Source organism: Quercus lobata, chromosome 5 (genome assembly GCF_001633185.2).
Source record: "Quercus lobata isolate SW786 chromosome 5, ValleyOak3.0 Primary Assembly, whole genome shotgun sequence".
Lineage (NCBI taxonomy): Eukaryota > Viridiplantae > Streptophyta > Magnoliopsida > Fagales > Fagaceae > Quercus > Quercus lobata.
In genome coordinates this window covers 43889221-43911472 of record NC_044908.1, presented here as the reverse complement: position 1 = coordinate 43911472, position 22252 = coordinate 43889221, and the positions used below count along the sequence as shown (strand labels likewise).

Sequence of the window (22252 nt, the reverse complement as noted above, 5' to 3'; positions counted from 1 at the left end):
TTCCAGATTTCCAGTCTACCAAATTCTTGGACCGTTGCACAAGCATACGAGGTAATTTTCCTCGAGGTAATTATCACGTGTCGATATGAAGGAATTTTAAAATTTGTTAGTTGTGTTGGACCAGCTGTTTTTGTTTTTATACTTGTATTATAATCTTTCATTTCCAAAAAAAAAAAAAAAAAAAAATTCCCACTATTCAATCTGTGACTTCTACGACGAAGGAACAAAATTCTACGATATTTAAGCTTATCCGATAGCAGTAAAAGTTATAATAAACACTCATATATCGGCCCCAAGACACATGTGGCATATAGTTTGGTCCAGGGAATTACACAGTTTCACACCAGTTGTCTTGTGATTTGTGACCTTATGATATGACCTGCATGTAATATTCTATTCTATTTTATTTGCGACACAAGCCCTGCTTGGTAACAGTGTTTACACAATAATTTTTATGGTTTAAATATCATAATATGTATTTTTATACATTTTTTTCACTTATTTATATTTTCACAAAATTTAAAGTATATTATTAAAAATCTCTTACCAAATGGCCAAACTATTCCACCAGTTCTGAGGTTTAATTATTAAAACATAAATTGTTGTCATAATTTGTTTCTGCCCACAAATAAAGCCAGCGTTTGAACCAAATATATTTCGTTGGAAAACCATGTTTTACCCAAAATATCCACATTACTTTATCACAAACATTTTAGAAAAATTATTATATTTTGAAAATAAAGGTCTTTTCTCTCATGTAAATGATAAATCTCACACGAATTTAATTAGCATAATTTGTTATCATATGAAAGAGGGAATATTATTCTTGAAACATACTAAATAAGTAGGTTGAGATGGGGCTTCAAGATTCTCATCAAGCACAGCAAAGATTATATCTATACATTATATTTGTTTTAGACCAACTCAATTTCATAACATTTTTTTTCCCTTTCATTCAATACTTTGCATTTCTGTGGCCTTACTGGCCTTCTTATTACATTAAAATGAATGAGATGTACATTTCAGGTAGATTCGAGCATTTCTCACCATTTGCAAAGGAAATAAGCAACACAAACTTCGTAACTAGACCTCTTTTTTTTGGTTTTTTTTTTTTTTTTTTTTTTTGTTTTTTTTTTTTTTTTTTTTTTTTTTTTTTTTGGTTTTTTTTTTTTATGAGCAACTAGACCTCTTTTATATACACAAGCAAGGACCCGTCAAATTAAGGACACTGACAAAACAAAATGAAAAAACCTTCACACACACACCTACATCCTAGTATTACATGAAATTTGATGTCCCTATGTATGCTAGACATAATAAATAATTGACCAAGCTCCTATTTTTCTAGGTTGTCAAACCCCTCCGGCCTCCCCAGCTGTGCTACAGCTACTTTCAGATTCTAACCTTGAATTCCCAATGGAATGTGTGCTAGAACTACCACTTGATTCTGAATCATGCCTAGTTGAGCTCACCATGCTTGAGTTTGGATTAAATCTTTGAACAGAAGAAGCAGCCACCACTTCAGCTGGAAAATTAAGGAGAGCCTTAGCACCACGCATCCTAAAAGCAGCCTTATCATAAGCCAAGGCAGCCTCTTCCGCGGTTGTGAATGTGCCTAGCCATATACGGGCACCGTGTCGTGCTGAATCACGAATCTCCGCCGCGTATTTCCCCCATGGCCTACGCCTCACGCCTCTATAGTGTTTCTTGCCAATGTTCCGGGCTGGTTCTAGGCTGCTTGAGGTATTGATTTGGTGTCTTTGGGGTACAAAAGAAGTGTTGAGAGCCATGGTTTGATTGGCTTCATTTAGAACATGGTATAAAGTCATGTCTTGTGAGTCATTCTCATTGAATGGTAGTTCATTTTGGGAGGCTAAAACCATGGCTTCCTCTTTATTTTTCTTCTACTCCAAAGAGGGTTTTTTTCTTTTTTTTTCTTTTTTGGTGTGTGGAGATTTTGAAGACTGAAGATTGTGTTAGGTCGCTGAAGACTTGTATTTAACTTTGGAACATGATAGGCAAATTGTGGGGACAATGAATTCTATATTGTGGAAATACGAAGGTGATGGGAACCAAAGAGAGGAATGGGGCATTTTTTCTTCTTCTACAGGTTGGTTGGTGGCAATAGTGTAAACGTCACCCATTGATTACCTTACAAATTACATATTTGCACTTGCCTTCTAGATTTCAGTATGAAAAGAACCCAAGCTAACATAAAATATTTTGTGCTTTATTTATAATGATACAAACATATTAGCTACTCTGCCAATTAATCTTGGGATAATGATGCCCCAAATATCTTTCCAAGGGTCGGGTTACTGCAGTGAACTTTTGAATTTGATCCTTCATTATCCCAAGAGTGGCCATGGTAAGGGACGGAGGAATTAATTGACCCGGGGAGGGAATGGCCCCTCCTAAATTTAAATATATATATATATATATATATATATATTAGTGTAATATATATATATATATATATATATATATATTAATTTTAGCAATTTTGTTCTATAAATTTACATTTTGCCCCTTAACAATATCGATGATTCTTTTTAAAATAACGTTATAGTTACAAAATTATCTATAATATTTTTATAAACTATTGAGGTACAAATTCCTATTGGTTCGCATCTAGGCCTATTATTTACATTACTTTTTTACTTACCAATAATCACTCACTATATCAACAATATATTTCTAGCACTTTCCTCATTTTAAAGGCCATTAAAAAAATTTATAGAGCTAAAACAATATATACTATCCCAAAAACATTTGTGCAACAACAAAAATTACCAATAGCAAAGCTAAAAAAAATTAAGTCCAATTAATCAATTTTACTCAAACAAACAATTGGCCCTTTAAAAAGTTTTAAACAAAATAATTTTGTCTTTACCCAGCAAACGCACACATCAAAAAAAAAAACCTCCACAGCTAAGAAACCGCCGAACTAGAGGTTAGAGTCACCCCTTTTAACTTAAAGTCCTAGCTCCGTCCCTGACCATGGTATTTGGGTCGTTCTTTATATATTTTGCTTCACTAGTATGAAGAAAAATAAAGCAAAACAAAGCATGTTATGTGGAAAAAGTTCATCTTACATCATTTGTTGAATATTAGTGGCAAATTTAGTGCAGCAAAATCCGTTGAATCTAGCAATAGAAACCTGTACAAATGCATAAGGTGAAATAAAACAGGTAAACCCAATTCCTTAAAAGAATTAGTAGATATAATGTGTTGGTGATGTCAAAGTAATGATCAATGGGAGAATGTATTTGCATTTCTTATGTGGAAACAACTGCAAAACACAAGAATCGAACATTGATTGCACAAGAAGGAAATTATCAGCTAATAAAAGTCAACCTTGTACAAATACAGTGCAACAAAGAAAATTTATTTCAATTCTTTCTTTCTGGCGTGCTGTGCTTGTTATTTTTGTTCCAATAGGAATTTAGGTCAATGCCTGTTTGGAATCTACTTATTTTGCTGAAACTGAAAACTTTTTACTGAAAGTACTGTAGATAAAGGTAAAAGTTAGCTAAAATAGTACAGTGGGACCAATAAATAGTATCAAAAAGTGCAATAGAGCCCATAAATAATAGCAAAAATAAGCTGAATAGTAAAATAAGTTGGCAAAAATAATTTTTGCCCAACACACATTGAGATTAGAGAAAAAGATAGTAAGGAAAGTTCTTTTTCAACCCCTCTGTGTGTGGAGAGAGAGAGAGAGAGGATCAAGATCAAAGATCAAGTTACAATCAATTTAACTCTTTGTTCATATTATACTACTCAATAACTTTTTGTTAAATTAATATTTTAAAATTCAGAATTAAGGCTGAAAAATAACTTAGAAATTGTTAGGCCAGTGTAAAATAAAAATCTATAAAATATGATTAGGTCCTTGAATAAAAAAATAAAAAAATAAAATACCTAAAAGACTTAAGAAATAGAAGGCTTATAGTACTACTAATTGTAGACAATGTACTCAAGGTTTATAGGAAAAATGATTCAATACTACTGTACGGGCAATGTTTCCTTCTCATGCATGAATAATGAATTTCATAATGAATTTAATTAGTAAGAGACTAAGAGGGGTGCATTGTTCCGGGAATAACTACTCGAGTTTATGTGACATTTCCTCCAATCAAGCATAATAAATGAATGACAAATTCCTGAGCAATATATGTAAATTCACTATTTTTTTTAAACATATATAAATAAGTATGATCTTGTTACAACCAATATAGTAACAATTTTTTTTCGCACTCCATTTTGATTGCTCTTTATCATAAAAAATGACATTAATTGAGTTTTTCTAATGAAAAATTAAAGATTGTTTTTTATATATGAAGAATATATCTTTTTTTTTAGAGATAGTTTTAATTTACAGTTTCTGCTTCTAATGATTACTCTTTATCATTAGACCAAAATACTAATTAGCTTTTAGTGTAAGTGGAAATTAAATCCTATATTTTTTATTTGACAATAAGAAACTCTATAGTTGAGTTAACTGAACCCATGAAGAAGAATATATCTTTAATTACACAAGAAGGCAATTATCAACTAATGAAAGTTTAGGCAACCGTGTACAAATACAATGTTCATAAAATTTGTTGCACTTTATTTTTGGCTTGCTGAGCATGTTAATTTTATTCCAATAGGAATTTAGGTCAATAAGATTAGAGGAAAAGATAGCAAGGAAAGGACTTTTATCAACCCCTGCCTATAAATTAATACTTTATATAGACAATAGAGAGTTAGAGAGAGAGAGAGATTCGGGATGAATTCGAAGTTACAAATGGTATAACTCCTTGTTCATATATACTATTACTCAATAAATTTTTGTTGCGTTAATTTATTAAAATCCATAATTATGGTTGAAAAATAAGTTGAAATTCGTTTGACCAGTGTAAAAAAAAAAAAATATATATATATATATATATATATATATAAACTAAGATTGGGCCTTAAATCAGACAAGCTAAAAGGCTACTCAAGGTTTATGGGAAAAAATGATTCAATAGTCTAAGGACAACGTTTCCTTCTCATACATAAATAATGAATTTTATTAATAAGAGAAAAGAGCATTGTCATGGGAATACGAAATAACTACTTGGGTTTATGATACATTTCCTCTAATCAATCAAAGAAACTGAATGACAAATTCTTGAATGATAAATGTATGTCCATTATTTTTTTTTAAAAAAAAACATAAATAAACAAATATGATCTTGTTAGAATATAAAATGACTCTTTTGTAATTGGCATGCTCCATGATGATTCCTCTTTTTCATCAAGCAAGACATTAATTGGTTTTTGTTATAAGGAAGATAACTCAAATCCTTATCAAAATTGACACTCATTATTAAGTATTTTGCACATGAAATATAAAAGGATTGAAACAGTAAAACATGTTATGTGACAACTTAATCTCTATAATCATCGGGGAATTTGTAAAAGGATTTTGTTTATAAGGTATTTTGCTATATAATAACAAAAACTAACCAAAAAAGAAAATTGAAAAATTAAATCACAATTTTTTATTAATTGGGGGTAATTTTGCTATTATCATATTTTAGCTAATCCTTTGACAAAATGTACTTTACTTGTAATTGGGTAGATCTAGGATGGGTTTAGTACTTCAAGAAACAAGTATTCAAGTCAAGTGTTAAAGCCATGAAGATTTGACCAAGAAACAAGTGACGAAAAAGCTGTTCATTAAAGCTTGACAAGCAAAGTCTCTTGTACCAACATTAAAGATCTTATTGGTGTTTCTATGTGAAACTGTTACAAATCAACTATAACAATCAAAGGGTTGCTGTAGAGTTAAACACGTACTAGGATCCGTGCATCATTGGTTAGTCACATACTAGAATTCGTGCATTAAGCAAAAAGATTACCGCTACAATACAAGTCCAATTGGGTATTGGTGTAAGGGTTCAATTGTAGATTGGTATTTTGTAATAAGCCAAAGGGTTTGGTAAGATTCCTTATACTTGTAACCGCTTGTGATTGATAATAGTGGATTCTTGGAAGTGGTGACCTTAAAATCAACAGGTGGGGTTTTACCTCGATGGTTTTCCCCATTCGTAAACAATCATTGTGTCAAATTTAATTTCCGCTGTATTTAGTTTAGTTGGTGATTTGTTTGTACTACCATGTCATTGCATGTAATTGAACCTAATAAATTAACTTGGGTAATTAATTTGCAAGAGGTTAATTCATTTTAACCCAATAAGTGGTATCAAAGTGAGCATACTCTGATTAGGTTTTAACCATTGTTGTATGATCTATTGACCCCTGTTGTCATGAAAACTCTTAATTGTTTTGATTTGCATGATCTTATGTTGAATGATGATGATGATATTCAAGATGCCTATTGCAAGTTTTATAATTTTTGTATGAAATCTCTTGAATGTTCAACAAAATTAAAAGCTAAATTTAAAAAGGTCAAACTTTAAAAAGATGATTTGATTGAAAAATTGGATGAAGTCAATAATTAGACTGAGAATTTGAAAATCAAATTTCATCTCAAGTGAATAAAATTAAAAGTTAATTTGGAAGAGCAACTAGTTGAATCTAAAACTGAAGTTAAAAAATTAACTAGTGCCAAACTTGTTGTTGAATCTAACTCAAAAGAAAAATATTTTTATATTCCTCCATTTAAAAGGAATAATGAAGAGTTGAAGGATAATTTTGCTAGGATAGACAAAGGTAAAAATTTTGATGATAACACTGAAGTTTCTAAACTTATGTCTAAAACTCCTCCTAGGTTGAAAGAAAAATCTGAATTTGTCTCCACTTGTCATCATTGTCATATTGTTGGTCATATTAGGCCCAATTGTCCTAAGTTAAGGTCTCTATCAACCTCTAAGGTTAGATCTCCTTCTAGGAAGCCGAGTAGCTCTAAAACTACTCATGTTTGTCACCATTGTGGTGTTTCCAGTCACACTCATCCTAATTGTTTCAAGTTGTTTTCTCGTAAGTGAGTGACAAATAGGTCTCATCCTTTGGCTAAAGGCTCTGTACCTATTATTGGTGAGTTATTATAAGTTTTGAGTTTTTTGACTAAATTTCATGGGAATTCTAATTCCTCTATGTCCTTTAGTAATCATACTAGGACACGTGCTTTTTCATCTTCACGGCTAAAGACTCATGCTGTGTGGGTGATAAAGGAGCCTAAGATTTAATTTTCTTTCTGTTTGTCCTTTGCTTTAATTCTTTCTATCTGGAATAGGACTCTTTTGCTTGATTTCTTGTGCTTTTAGAATCATGCTTTCATGCATTTGCATCTAGTTTTTGTTATAAGGAAGATAACTCAAATATAAAAGGATTGAAACTGTAAAACATGTTATGTGACAACTTAATCTCTATAATCATCGGGGAATTTGCAAAATGATTTTATTTATAAGGTATTTTGCTATATGATTACAAAAACTAGCCAAAGAAGAAAATTGAAAAATTAAAGCACAACTTTTTATTAATTGGCATAATTTTGCTATTCTCATACAAAACAATGACTAGATGAAATTAAAAACCAATCCAATCCATAAGGATCATGTTTGGTAGTTGGGTCATTAGGTTGGAACTATTTTTTTTTTTTAATGAAAAACTATTGGAACTTTATTAAAAAGAAGATAAATTCATTAAATCATGAGAAATAACAAAATCAATTAGCGATGGATTTTCTTCTATTCAGGTTAGATAATTATCAAAGCTATCTATTTCTTTGGCATGCTTAGCCAAAAGATGTGCAAGCCTATTACCTTGTCACTTCACATGGGAGGCTTCGGCTGATCTAAAATCCCGAAATTGATGAACTACACTAGTCGAAATATTGGACATAGTTAACCATTTTGTTTGGCTTAATAAAAATATTAAATATTTATTTTTTTTTTAAGTTCATTATTCAAAGAAGTTATAAAAATTTATACAATTTGGTCTAATATTCTAACTTCATTTAAACTAAATATCAAAATTCAAAAAATAATTTAATTTTTTTCAAATAATTAATAATAAGGATTAAATTAAATTATATGTATTCAAAATATTGTCATCATAAAACCCAACCAAACCCGAGTTTCAATAATTTTGAAACCCATTATACCCATCAATTCAAAAAAACAAGAGATGTTGGATTGGATTAGATCAAGTTTATCATGTTAATGGGCTAAATGAAGTAACGTACACTCCTACATAAAAATATAAGAGATTTGAAAATGTTTAGAGTTATTGAAAACAAAAAAACCAAAAACAAAAAAAATTGTTGAAGGTAAAACTTGACTTACAAGTAATTTTTTGGAATTTGTAAGACTAATAAAAATAAAAATAAAAATAAAAATAAAAAATTGAAACTTTTGCTGTACCCATGAAAGGACAATTTCGCAATTCATCCACCAATGCAATGGCAAAGAATAATGTGGTAATGTGATGACGTCAGCATATTCGACCATAGTAAGCGAGTTCCAGACGTTTCTCCAGTGCGATGACCACGCACGCACATGTTTGGAATTTTGCACCCAAAAAAAACACTTATTACGTTATCTGAATCTGAGCCCATCACGGTCGTAATCTTGCTTTTGCATTTAGTGGGGCCCACATACAATTACCTTCAGTCTGTCCTTATGTTTGACTTTTCAAAAAAATGTAAAAATAGAAGAATCAAACCCTTTTTTTTCTTTTTTTTTTTGAGAATCAGAAGAATCAAACTTTAACAAAGAATCCTAAGATTTTTTTTTTTTGGGTGGAGAAAGAGAGAGAGTCCTAATTGATGACTAAAAGGATTCACGTGGTTTGAATAAAAGAGAGACATTATGATTCATGAGAAAAAAACAGACTCGTCATCAAATACAATTCCATCTCACGTGGAATTGAGGGCTTTTGCCAAAGACAGGTTAGGTTTTGAATTTTATCATTTTTTTCCATACATGTAAGTTATTAGACTATTTCTTCTACTATTTAATTAATTAATATGATAATAACAGCGTTCCTTTAAGTTTGCTAGGGTCTAATCACGTTCGAGTCTTCCAGATGCCTAACATTTATCTAATATTTTGGGTAGTGATTAGGTAAATTATGATGAAGTCCAAGGGTGTTACTTCTTTGTAATGATCTTCTAGAAGGATTTTTGGCAATGCCCTCAAGTAATGCCCTCTAAGTCCATTCATGTTTAAGGTTGTCTTTTGCTATTGTCTATAGAAGTTCCTTATTTTACATTTAAGTGGCAGGAATAAATTTAGATATAAATCACACACTCAATTTTACAATTTTATGATTTGTGTTATTGTGAGTGATGGATACTTTCTGCTCATTATTGATTTGTACAACTCACCACTTTTTATCAACTACTCACAATCATACAAATTAAAAAATTTTGATTGTTGGTGTGAAAATAGTTGTGTTTCTAGTATGGTTAGCAATTTACTTTTGTAGGCCCATTTGCACTACAAGTTGGCTTTGTTCACATGGCATGTAAGGGGAAGACAAATAAAGCCAAAGGTAAAGGATCTCTCTCTCTCTCTCTCTCTCTCTCTCTCATAATAAATATAGAAATTAAAACCCAAGATTTTCCTATAAAAAAAATTGGTCAATGCCACTGAGTTACAAGATTTTTGACAAGAATAAAAAAATAAAAATTGAGAACTATTGTTCCAATATATTTTTTTGATAGAGAACTATTGATCCAATATGAATCACAAAATGAGATGTCCAATAATATGTCATAAATTTTGATGTGGCGACAAGCAATGCTTTAATAAGGCTTGTTTAGCATTTATGCGAATGATTTTTTTTTTTTTTTTTTTTTTTGAAGTGAAAACCATAATCATTCATTCATGAAATAACCATTATCTTTTTCTCGAAAAAAAAAAAAAAAGAAATAACCATTATCCAAATACAAAGCTTCCAGAATGGGCGGTGGAGATTCTTCCAACCAAACAACCTCATCATCTACCTGTCTTGCATATTTTGCTAAAGCATGCGCAGCAGAGTTAGCCGTTCGTTTAACACAACTAAAAGAGCAGGTTTGTAGAGTCAAAACCATACAGCCTATGTCCTAGCCTAGACAAATTGATCTCTGATGACATAATGGTCTTTATCACAGTGGCGTTGTCCCCTTCTATTAGGCACATGCTTAATGGTTGAAGAAAGCTAATTACACATATCATATGCTTAATTAAGATGTGTGATCAGTGGTGGAGCCAAAATTTGAGTTTAGAGGGGGTAAGATTGAAAAAAAAAATACTAAAAACAAAAGTAATCTAAAAATATTAATAGATAATAAAAACAAAATAAATAGACAATTGTAACTACAAGTATATATTTCATATTATTAAAACAAAGAAACAAAAATAATCAATCATAGTTACTAACAATCAAAGTGAGAAATTAATTTAAATATATAAAATTTAGACATAATTTGATTGTTTAAAATAAATTAAAAAAATAAATCAATCTACAAAAGTTAACTATAGAACATACTAATTGAATTGTCATAACAAAACAATTTTTTCAAAATAAATTTTATAATTGTTAAAATAGTGGACTAGGACTTGGGAAGGAAATAAAGTAGTGGGTTTATTAATGTAAGTTGTTCACCCTTTACAATTAACTATTTTTACAATTGTGAAATTTATTGTAAAAAATATTATATGTATAGAATTATAATTATAATAAGAAAAGAAAAGAAAAATTAGAACAAGGAAGAAAAGTATTGTGAATGGTAGAATGGATGGGACAAGATCAACGAATACTTGAAATAAATACTATTTAAGAATAGTAAGATCGGTAAATAGTAGAATGGATGGGACAAGATCAAGACTATTGGAAATACTACTTAAGAATAGTAAAATAGGTGAAAGTGTGATTGTGTTAGAGAATTGAGTAGCTTTTTTTTTCTTTTCTTTCTTTTTGGTGTCAGGCTGTTTTATAATAGTAGGAGTGCTTTTTCTACTTAAATATACATCATATGGTAGGTATCAATGCATTTTTTAGAGGAGTCAGGGTAGACTATGACTTGTAAAGGAAATAAAGTAGTGGGTTGATTAACGTAAGTTGTTTATCCTTTATAATTAATTATTTTTATAATTGTAAAATTTATTGTAAAAAATATTATGTGTATAGCATTATGATTATAATAAGAAAAGTAAAGAAAAATTAGAACAAGGAAGAAAAGTACTGTAAATAATAGAATGGATGGGACAAGATCAAAGACTAGTTGGAATAAATACTATTTAAGAATAGTAAAATAGGTAAATATTAGAATGGATGGGACAAGATCAAGACTATTGGAAATAAATACTATTTAAGAATAGTAAAATAGGTGAAAGTGTGATTGTGTGAGGGAATTGAGGAGATTTTTTTTCTTTTCTTTCTTTTTGGTGTCAGGGCTGTTGTATAATAGTAGGAGTGCCTTTTCTACTTAAATACACATCATTTAAGTTTCAAAAAAATACACATCATATAGTAGGTATCAAGGCATTCTTGTGTCATATGTTTGCCTTGTGTGTTGTGTTATTTTTCAATTTGTTTTCACCTCTCACATATTTGGGATTTTGTGTATTTTTCCAATATTCTATTATTTTGACAACTGAATTATATAAAAAAGAAATCTCCCTCTTATTTAAATGTATTAATATTTTGCTTGTATCACTCTATCTTATTTAAATGCATTAATATTTTGCTTGTATCACTCTATCTTATTTAAATGCATTAGTATTTTGCTTGTATCACTATGGACAATGAAGTTATTAAAAAAACTGAGACTGATGGATAAGCAAGCCTATTGATTAAATAGAGAATGTATGAGTGTATGACTAAAAGAATAAGCAATTAATGGAGAAGTAACCAAAAATGAGGGGGAAAGCAAGAGAAGACATCAAAAATTGATCTCATCATTTGTCGCGAAACAGTACTTGGTTATCGAATTTGCAAAGAAAACTAGAAAAGTGGCTCCACCCAACTCTGTACAAGAGAGATAAAACAAAAGCCATGAAAGCCAGAAAAAAGGGGCCTAATATTTCTCCAAATTCAGTTCGTCAATCGGCTTCTGTTAATGAAAACTCATTGCCAATTAACCTTCGTTTACTCAGCCCTATCCTTATCTTAGGGTCCGTTTGTTTTGGGTGTAAATGATTTCAGGAAATCATTTTCCGTAAAATAGGCTGTTTGGTTGGCTTTGAAAATAGGCTCTTCCGGAAATGCTTTTCAGTTGACCTTAGTGTTGGGTGTAAAATGATTTCCGTTTTTATTTTACCTTCAAATATCTTTTTCCGGAAAACAGAGAGAGAGAGAGTGAGAGTGAGATCGCGCCCGTGCACAAAGAGAGAGAGAGAGGAAGAAGAGAGAGCCCATCGCTGGCGACCCACGAGACTTCGACTTCGCCGGCGACCCAGAGATTTCGCGCCACGAACCCACGAACCAATCTTCGACTTCGCCGGCGAACCCAGAGCCCAGATCACGCCACGAACCCAGAGCCTTCGACCCAGAGGCAGAGCCTTTGACCCACCGATCTTCGACCCAGAGCCTTCGACCCACGAGCCTTCCACTTCGCCGGCGACCCAGAGCCTTCGACTTCGTCGGAAACCCATGAACCGATCTCTCTCTCTATGTGATTTTGATTTCTATATGATTTTGATTTTTGTTGTTGTTGTGGTGGTGTGGGTGGTGGTGTTTTGGTGGTTTTCCTATTGTGTGGTGGTGGGTATTGCTTGCTTGCCGTCAGTTGTGGCTTTTGATTGCCGAAGTTTGTTGCCGGGGGTTGAATTGGAGTTTTAGTGGTGTGTGGTGTTGTTTCGGTGGTGGGTATAAATTTCGGTGGTTGTGGGTTGTTGTTGGTGGTTGCAAGTGATGGGTATTTAGCTGTGATTTGTTCTGTGGATTGGGATTTGGCTGTGATTTTGAAATTTTCTGTAATAAAATTTGTTTGGATGCTGAGAAAATGTGAAAATTTTGTAGGAAAATAGAATTTTCAGAATAGAACCAAACACATGAAAATATTTTCTACAACAATTTTTATAATGCAACCAAACACTTGAAAATATTTTACGGGAACCAAACACAGCCTTAATTACCTTCTCTTTAATGAGGATTCAGCCTACTTATGGAGAACTTAGTCCAGGTTATTAAGAAGTTCATTTGGAATCACATAAATCAAACTCAAGTTCATATATATATATATATATATATAGAGAGAGAGAGAGAGAGAGAGAGAGAGAGAGAGAGAGAGAGAGAGAGAGAGAGATAAGTTCAAGTTAGACCTGGTGTAACTTGACAAGAGTTACACTATTTGTAGATCGTAAATTTGTAATTTTTTTTTTTAATACAAGATAGAATTCTACTTTAGCCTAATCTAGAGTGTATATGTGTATGAAGCTCTCTCTTGGAGACTTGAACCCTGACCCTTACCCTCCACACCCCATAAGCACTTATACCTGTGGAGTGACCATCGCATCAAGGGTGTGCAGTAGTAACCATAGATTTGTAATTGATTTAATGGTTAAAAAAATAGTATTAAATGCTAATTGACTTATACTTTATTCACTTAATTAATAGCAATTTTATTTCTCTCTCCTTATTTATTATTTAAAACCTTTTACATAAATTCCTTTTTTTGCCAATGACTTTACAAATATATTTGCAATACTTTTCTTTTTTGGTTGAGTTCATACTACTCTTTTTTTTTTTTTTTTTTTTTCTTCTTTTAAGCCGGTCATACTTTTCTTTTTAATTTTTTTTTTATAGAATACTAAGTATTTTTTAACACACACACACAGGAAGAGGAGAGAAAGTTTTTTAAAGAAATTTACAATGGTGTATATTCAAAAGGGTCTAATTCTTAGATACACAGTACAGGCTTTAAACCTCTTTAACTTATACTCATTTTCTAAGCAAGGATGATTCTTCTTCTTCTTATTATTATTATAAAAATTGGACATGTTAGGATGTCTTATTGGATTAAGAAAGTTGAATAATATAAATATCATGCAAATGTACATATATCATGACTCATGTGTTGGCATGTTGCCAATTTTTAAAAGTTGTGCATGGTAGACACGGCCAATGTTTCGTCCGTTTGAGCTTTGAAAAGCCAAAATTCATTAATAAAAAGATTTCTTCGTGGATATATGCTTACAATTATATTACCCAGCAATTTTATTTTTTTATTTTATTTTAAGAAGGCAAAGAAAATATTCACAATTAATAGAGTATTACCGGCTTAAAGAAGAAAAGAAAATGACATGAGTATTACAGACTCAGGCACACCCAAAAAAGAAGAAGAGAGAATTGCAAAGTATATGTGTTAATTATTATTTGAGAAACTTATTATTTAAAACCCCATTAAACAACACTTAGCCATTTATTTATTTTTAAGGGGACAAGATATATATTTACTATAAGAGTATGAGAGATTCTACATCTACAACATTTTTACAACAAATCACAGATGGTTAGTTGTTATTGGTTCAAATTTGAAATTAACACTAATATTACTTTTTTGCCCTAACAATAACAACCAGTAACAACCTGTCACTTAGGATTTGTTGTAAAAATATTGTAGACATATCATTTCTCTAAGAGTATGGAGTAGTACAAACTCAACCAAAAAAAAAAAAAAGAAGTATTGCAAATATATTTGTAAAGTCATTGGCAAAAAAAGGAGTATATGTAAAAGGTTTTAAATAATAGATAAGGAGAAAAAAACATAATTGCTATTAATTAAGTAAATGAGTTGTAAGTCAATTAGCGTTTAATGCTATTTTTTAAACTGTTAGATCAATTGCAAATCAATTTTTAAGAATCTGATGCTTATCTTAAAAGAGTTTGTGGATACTAGCCAATTAAGGGTGTGTTTGAATAGAACTTATTTTGCTGAAACTGAAAACTGAAAATTGAAAACACTGTAACAAAATAATTTTTAAATGTGTAGATAGTGCTGTGGGACTCATTTTTAATGAAAAAGTTGATGAAAAGTGAAGTTTGTGGGTCCATAAACAGTACATTCGTGCACTGTTCATGGAAGAAAAGTCAACATAAGCTGCTAAAAAAAAAAAAAAAGGAGAAAACACAGCCGTGAATTAAGTTGGATCCAAACATGCACTAAAAGTAAAAAATTAATCACTTGTTGTCAACCAGGTGTCAATTATTGGCAATAAATAAATCATAATATAATATTATGGAAACCATAATTATTGTTTCACCAAATTCCAAGCCATTAAAGAAAATAGGTGTGTTGTACACTTTTTCTTCCACCTCAAGAAGGCCATCAAATTTGGAGAATTTGAGGTGTTTAAGGTTTAGGAGGTTTTGTGGATGTAGGGTTTAGAATTGTAAAAAAAAAAGGGTTAGGGCTCAAAATTTGCTAGGGTTTGAAGATTTTTTTTAATTAATTTATATATATATATATATATATATATATATATATATATATATATATATTATGGCTATTTGATAGAGAGGAACACGGGGTTTTCAAATTTTTGATCAATAAGAGGAAGGACTTGACTTGGGGTTCTAAGAAAGAAGGAAAATCAAGAAATTTAGTGTTCAAGGGCTGTATGAACATTATCTATGAACAATACCACAAGAAAGAGATAAAGGATAGAGAGAAGAGAAAGGGAGGGGGGAAAAAATTAAGGCCAATGTGTCTCAATACTTAAACACTAAATATTTTTATTAATCAACTACATCTATATTTTTCAAATACATTGAACATAAATATATATGATAACTCTTTCTTGTAGTGTTAGGATTCCTAATTTGACTAGTAAACTGAAAAACCTAATAAGGTAGTAATAACTAATTAAAAACTAATTTGGACTCAAAGAAAATAAATTCTAAGATACTTGGGACATCCTATAAAATTTTAGACTCAACCAAATTATCAAAATACCCTTAATTTGCAGAGATTGCAAAAATTATAGTTTTATCCTTGAATACAAAATTGACCAAATTTTATTAAATGCAAACCCAACTTTTACTTTTAGAATCACGTGACTCTTACTTCAATTGGATTTTATACGTAGATTCCATAAAATAAAATCTTGAATAGACAAATTTATGTAGTAGCAAATTAATTTGCCATGACTGCATCATATACGTTCTTCTTATTGAAATTATTGAAGTGCTACCTATGGTAGGAGTAAATGTTAGCCTCGGTATATATCTAGGACCCATTTTAATTTGCTAATTGTGGTTCAGAAATATTGGAAGCTTGTAATGGTGGCCTCTTTTTTAGTGTTTCATGTAGTGCAAGTCATGCATGCATTATAACCTGCATTGGTTATATGAAAATTAATAAGACTATAGTCATGTTAGTGTTTCTTACCGTTAGTTACACTTATTTGCCTAAATTATCTTGTTGTACCATTGTGGGCGCAAGTGCCCACAACGGGTGGTGTCATCCTCGCAATGGGTGAGTACGCCTTAACTTAAGGTGGACCATGGCGGAGAAATGGAGTCGCTGCCTAAATTAAGTCTAGAAACCATATATTAGTGCCATTCGTGGAAGAACTGATCTATTACCAAAGCATATGTCTGGAGTTTAGGCATGGGGGTGGGAAGGTGTTAGACACTCAACCCCACTTGACCCGTGGGTCGGTTTTCACTCATTGTGTTCCATAGTTTAATCATTCATCTATCATGGCATTAAACAAACATATCCACGGGTAGAAACACCATAAGGTAGAATCATACAAGTATATTATTGCATCTAAACATCAAAGACATGTCATTCAACAAAACATGTTTGTGTTCATCAAACGAAACAAGGCCATATTCAAATCAATGCATGTTCACATGAATGCATGACTTACCTTGCTTACCTCACTGCATCACAGCACCTATGCATCAATGCATGTTCATAGTAAACAATCAAATCAAAACCCTACTAACATCAAAGAAACAAACAAACAAAGCAAAGCATGGAAGCAAAAACTTATAAGCATGGATACCAACTTAGGACAGAAGCATATTACATAAATAAAACAAGGAAACAGAAGTAACAAGGTTCGAATTAGGGTGGCTTCTAGGCATGAGTATGCGTGTGCATACATAGGGCCTATGTGCACAACCTAACTATATGCATACGCATACTTCGAGTATGCGTATGCATGCAATAAGCATGTGCGCGCATACACGCCCTAAACCCTAACCCAAAAAATAGGAACACTAAACAAGCAGAAGCTAAAACCTAACAACCTAGCATGCTTAAAACATAAAAGAAAAATAAACCTAAACTAAACAGGCATGTCAAAGCACATATAAAGCAAATAAAACATATAAAACAAGAACTAAAACAAGAGGAAAACAAAGATGAAGCTAGAACCTTTACCTCCAAACAAAAAGTTCCTTAGCTTAATTTTGACCGTTCCTTTTAGTCAATTTAGTCACAACCAAACCAAAATCAGTTAGTAAACCTTTGAAACTCGAAGATCAAGACCTAAATATGTCTCAATCAAACAAAATTTGACTTGAGGATGTTTTGTGAAAAACTCGGCCTTTGATTCATTATTTTCTAGTGAATCTTATGTGTTTTACCACTAGAATTCATCTTCCTTTGAAAATATACTATATCAAGCTTTATATAGTCAAAAATAGGGGTTTGGGCCGGCTCCCAAACGATGTGAGTTTCATTCCAAACTAAGTTTTAATGCAGAAAACCTTTCCTTTCTAGTTTCTAGATGCACACATGCCCAAGTATGCATACGCATGCATGAAGCATGCGCATGTAGAGCTTGAGCATGCGTGCGCATATGCGTGTATGCGTACGCATGCCCTAAGGTTTCTATGGTTTTTATTTAAAAAAAGCAAAAACTCAATTAGTCCAAAAAGAGTTATATTTTTTCAAAAACACTTCCTTAAGTCAATTTCTATTTGATTGGGCCTTAAACCAACCTTGAGCTTTAGAATTCCAACATCATTGGAAAACAGGGGCCTGAGTCGTAAGGGGTACAAAATCAAGGGAGTTAATCTCGTATCGTTATAATAAATATAAAAGTTTACCATAAAACATTACCTCAATTTAGAATAAATTATTTATAGTTTTAAACTTTAGCATCAACAAAAGGAAAAAAAGAAAAAACACATTATAAGAAACAAAAAGCTTAGTTGTTCATTGCATACTAAGAAAACAAATAATACTAATAACTTACCACTCTGCCCTTACAAAAATTCAAAAATTACAAAACTTTAAAAATAAAAAAAATAAAAAAATCGGTACCAGCCGGTACACCCGAAATCGGCTAGTACGCCCGATATATAGCCGATACGTTTGGTATTTAAACCGGTACAAAACACTGGCGTTTTGATACCGGTACATGTACCGGCACGGTACTACGGCTGGTATCGGTATGGTACTACCGGTCGATATCAGTATGGCATCGACCACCTTGTACAAAATACAATGTCTACAACCATGTGAAAGTATCTTTGACAAATGGAGGTTATAGGTGAACTGGACTTGGTTTGGTTTTAGTGATCCTTGAGGATTGGACCATTGGTTAGTGGGTGCTCTACCTGCATGTTGATTTATTATTCCATTTCTACTATTCCTGCCATACGGGGGGTGGCTAGTGCTGCTCTCATTGATCTGCTAAATCTGATAAAATTGCTATCCCATTTTTAGAATAAAAAAATTAGTCCCATCAAGATTACTTGGAAAAGGCTGATAAAGCACAGAGTGAAAGACTTTCTTAAGGTTCATCTTCTACTAAATGATTTTTGAGAGTTTTCTATTGAACTAGGGTGGCTTCCAACTAGCATTTTGACATTTTTTTTATTTTAAATTTTTATTTTAATTTTTATGTTATTAGTAATATAGATAAACTTCTCTTAAACACTTGAAAAGTGAACTTTTGTAAACTACCCATGTAATAAATTGTTAATATTAACTACCTAATCTTTTACCGAATTACCACACATCAATCAATCTCTCTCTCTCTCTCTCTCTCTCTCTCTCCATATTATTATCAAATTGGAAATTAGATTTTAGCTTTCCTTCACCATACATCGCATAACCCAAGATAAAGTAATATTTTAACTTGCTATCAAGTTAGTTCCTATAATCAACTCACTTGTGGAAAATGTCTACATGGTAGACGGTATGCAACATTGACACACTTGAAGCTTATGTGACAAATAAAATAAAATAAAAAGTAGTATACATTAAGAAATGCCACATCAACATTTAAATAAAAATCCAAATAACAAGAAGAAATAAAAAAAATATATATTGTATTTTACTTTCTCTCACTTTCTAGCAACCAAACACAGCCAAAAAAAGAAATTAAAAAAAAAAAGAAAAAAGAAAATCTCCTTTCTATTTTTTTTTTCTCATAGTCCAGAACCAAAACTACCAAACAACACTATAACAACAAACAAATTGTCTATTTCTTTATCTTCACCTAACTTCTTTAGAAACAAACACAATCTTTGTACCAAATTCAACTTTCTCAGAAACCAAACAGCTGAAATAAATAAACCAAAACATACATAATTCCCAAATCAATAAACCAAACAGAAATTAAAATTAAAAAGTAAATTTAGAGCCTAGATTAGGGTTTCTTTTTGTGTTTCTAAGATAGAGGAGGAGAGAACTAACATATCCCGAAACCATGAGATGAAGGAGTGTCGATGATGTTGTCATCAATGAACGGAAATGAGAGTGAGAGAAAGGGAAAGATTAGAGACTTAGGTAGCTTTTATTCTAAGAGTGTGAGAGAAAATAATGATGGAGATTTTCTTTTTGTTTGTTACTATGTTTGCTATTAAGAAAGTGAGGGAAAAGAGAATAGGATTTTTTTTTTTTTTAATTTCTTATTCATTTGATTTATTTTTTTAATTTAAATGCTAATGTGGCATTTTTTAATGTATATTAAAATAATTTTTATTATTATTTTATTAGTCATATAAGTTTCAAGTATGCCAGTGGCGCCCACCATTTGTCACATAAGTATTTTAAGCAAATGAGTTTGACACTAGTGAATAGGGACTAACTTGACAACAAATTAAATATAATGAAGTTCAAATTAATTACTAGAAAAAAGTAAGGACTAAATTGAAAGTGATCCCAAAATGTAGGGATTAAATTATAATTTTTTCTTAAATCTCATATAAACTCTCAATTTGTACACCCTAAATACAAAAATGCAATTCCTCCAAAACGTAATTAATCATTTTACATCTACTAAGAAGACTGAATTTTTTTTAAAGATTTTTTTTTTTTGAGAAACAATTTTTTTTAAAGATTAAAATATAGAAACTGAAATAAATATTATTTAATTTATATTTAAATATAAACAAGAACTCATTCAAGATAGTGGCCTTTAAGTTTAAAATTGTACGGACCCATCATGAACCGACCAGCATAATCATTAACATTTTTGACAAAGGAAGCTGGTGTGCTAAAGCTTGGGCCAGTCAATATCCAATCTTTTTTTTTTTTTTTGAGAGAAAGTCAATACCCAATCTTATAATATAGCAGTGGTGATGTCTTAGGAATCTTCTTCTTCTAATTAGTTCAGGAAGGAAAAAAAAATGCTTTATCAATTATCCATAGATATCCATAGTGACCTCTGTAGGAAAGGATTCGTGACTAAGGAAGTTTTTTTGAAAGTATGAAACTGACTTGATAATTATATTGTTACTCATATAATTGACTATATAATTATATGAATAATGTAGTTTTAAGCCAAAAAAAACAGAACAAGAAAAACATCTAGTAAATATAATTTCAGTTGCTTTTTTTGAGACCAACATTTGAAAATCTTTTTTTAAATGAAAACTAAAAATGGGATAGTTTAGGCCTTTGAGTACTTCTTATCGGCCCATTTTGTAAAAATAATGGCTTATTAATTGTGGAGATTGATCCGTATAGAAAAGAAAAATGGGCTATAAAGCCCAATTCATACTTAAGGCTGGACCCATGTTTAGTAAATAAGTGAAAGGCTCATGGCTTATTTGATCAAAGTAGAGTAATTAGGCTTCTCCGATAGCACATTTCTCTTAATAGAAATGTAGGCATAATACAAACTTGTGTACTTAATTGCTAGGATTTTGGCATGGGCCTGTATATGCTTGGCCCATCATCTTATATGCTATGAGCCATAACTACTCAGCAGTTTCAATTTATTGTGAGCTAATTCAGAAACTTTACCATATATCTGTCCTCTCAACTAATATTGGTAAGTTCCTTAAGCATTACAAGATTAAAAAAGAAAAGTTCCTTAAGTATTATAGTTTTGGTTTCAGATTTTGAGTGGAAGAAGGTAACACATTTGTGCCACACAAAACCGCTTCTAACAGTGAATGTGAAAATGTTGGGAATAAAGGTAAATTGTTTAACCGGAGTGAATAAACTAGATTGATAATATTCTTTTTAAACATCTTTACTACTTCCATGTAATAACAATTTCACTTACAAGAATTACTTGCCATGTGAAAGTTTTTAATTATTAACAACTTATAAATGAATCAAAAATTTAAAAAATGTTACGGAAAATTTTTAATTTACTTCTTAGCATTAAGTAAGTTTATTCATCATAAATATTCTTTATTTGAAATGGATTAATTTTATGATTCAGATTGACATTTTATAAGACAATATTTATTCAATTTTAAAAAATTAGACATTTATTGCACTAAACTGCAGAGAACCTAATATTTTTTTTGCGTTAAATAGGGTAGAGCTATCTTATAGAATCCTTTTGAGTTTAATAATACTTTGTGAACTCCATATATTGCAATAATAAATTAATTATACATCCTTTTTTTATTATTTATTTTTAATTATACATCCAAATGAGAGAAAAAGAGGAAAAGGGTCGGCTGGTTGGTGGGTCTGGTTTTTAAATTTTTTAAAAACATAAAAAAGAAATTATTTAATGAAATATTTTCATTACTTACCAAAAATAATCTTTAAATGTTGAGAGGAAATTTTAAGAGAGAAATTTTTGTAAACGGTTCTTTCATCAATTGGTATTTGAAAGCACAAAGGAAAACTTGATAAACTATATTCGACAAATTTTATGCACCCAAAAAAAAAAAAAAAAAATTGAAAATCACTATTTGTTTTAGAAAGAAAAGTCAATAACGGCTACTAATTAAGCATTTCATTTGAGACGTTATTTTGGTTTATATATCAAAAGAAACTCACACGTGCAACCGTGCCAAGACGCTAACGGCTAGTAATTATAAAATAGTCTTTTCAAATTTTTCTCTCTCACTTTCCCTTACCCTTTCTACACTTTCCTTCACTCTTCTC

General features: G+C 31.0%; 1 protein-coding gene across 1 annotated transcript; it reads right to left on the bottom strand.

Annotated features, from left to right (window-relative positions):
* Nucleotides 1–968: 968 nt before the first annotated feature.
* On the bottom strand, nucleotides 969–2082 carry LOC115991924 (pathogenesis-related genes transcriptional activator PTI5-like). The gene has a single exon (XM_031115904.1). It carries the CDS (start codon nucleotides 1881–1883, stop codon nucleotides 1353–1355), a length of 531 nt encoding a protein of 176 aa, XP_030971764.1. The 5' UTR covers nucleotides 1884–2082; the 3' UTR covers nucleotides 969–1352.
* Between the last annotated feature and the right edge of the window lie 20170 nt (nucleotides 2083–22252).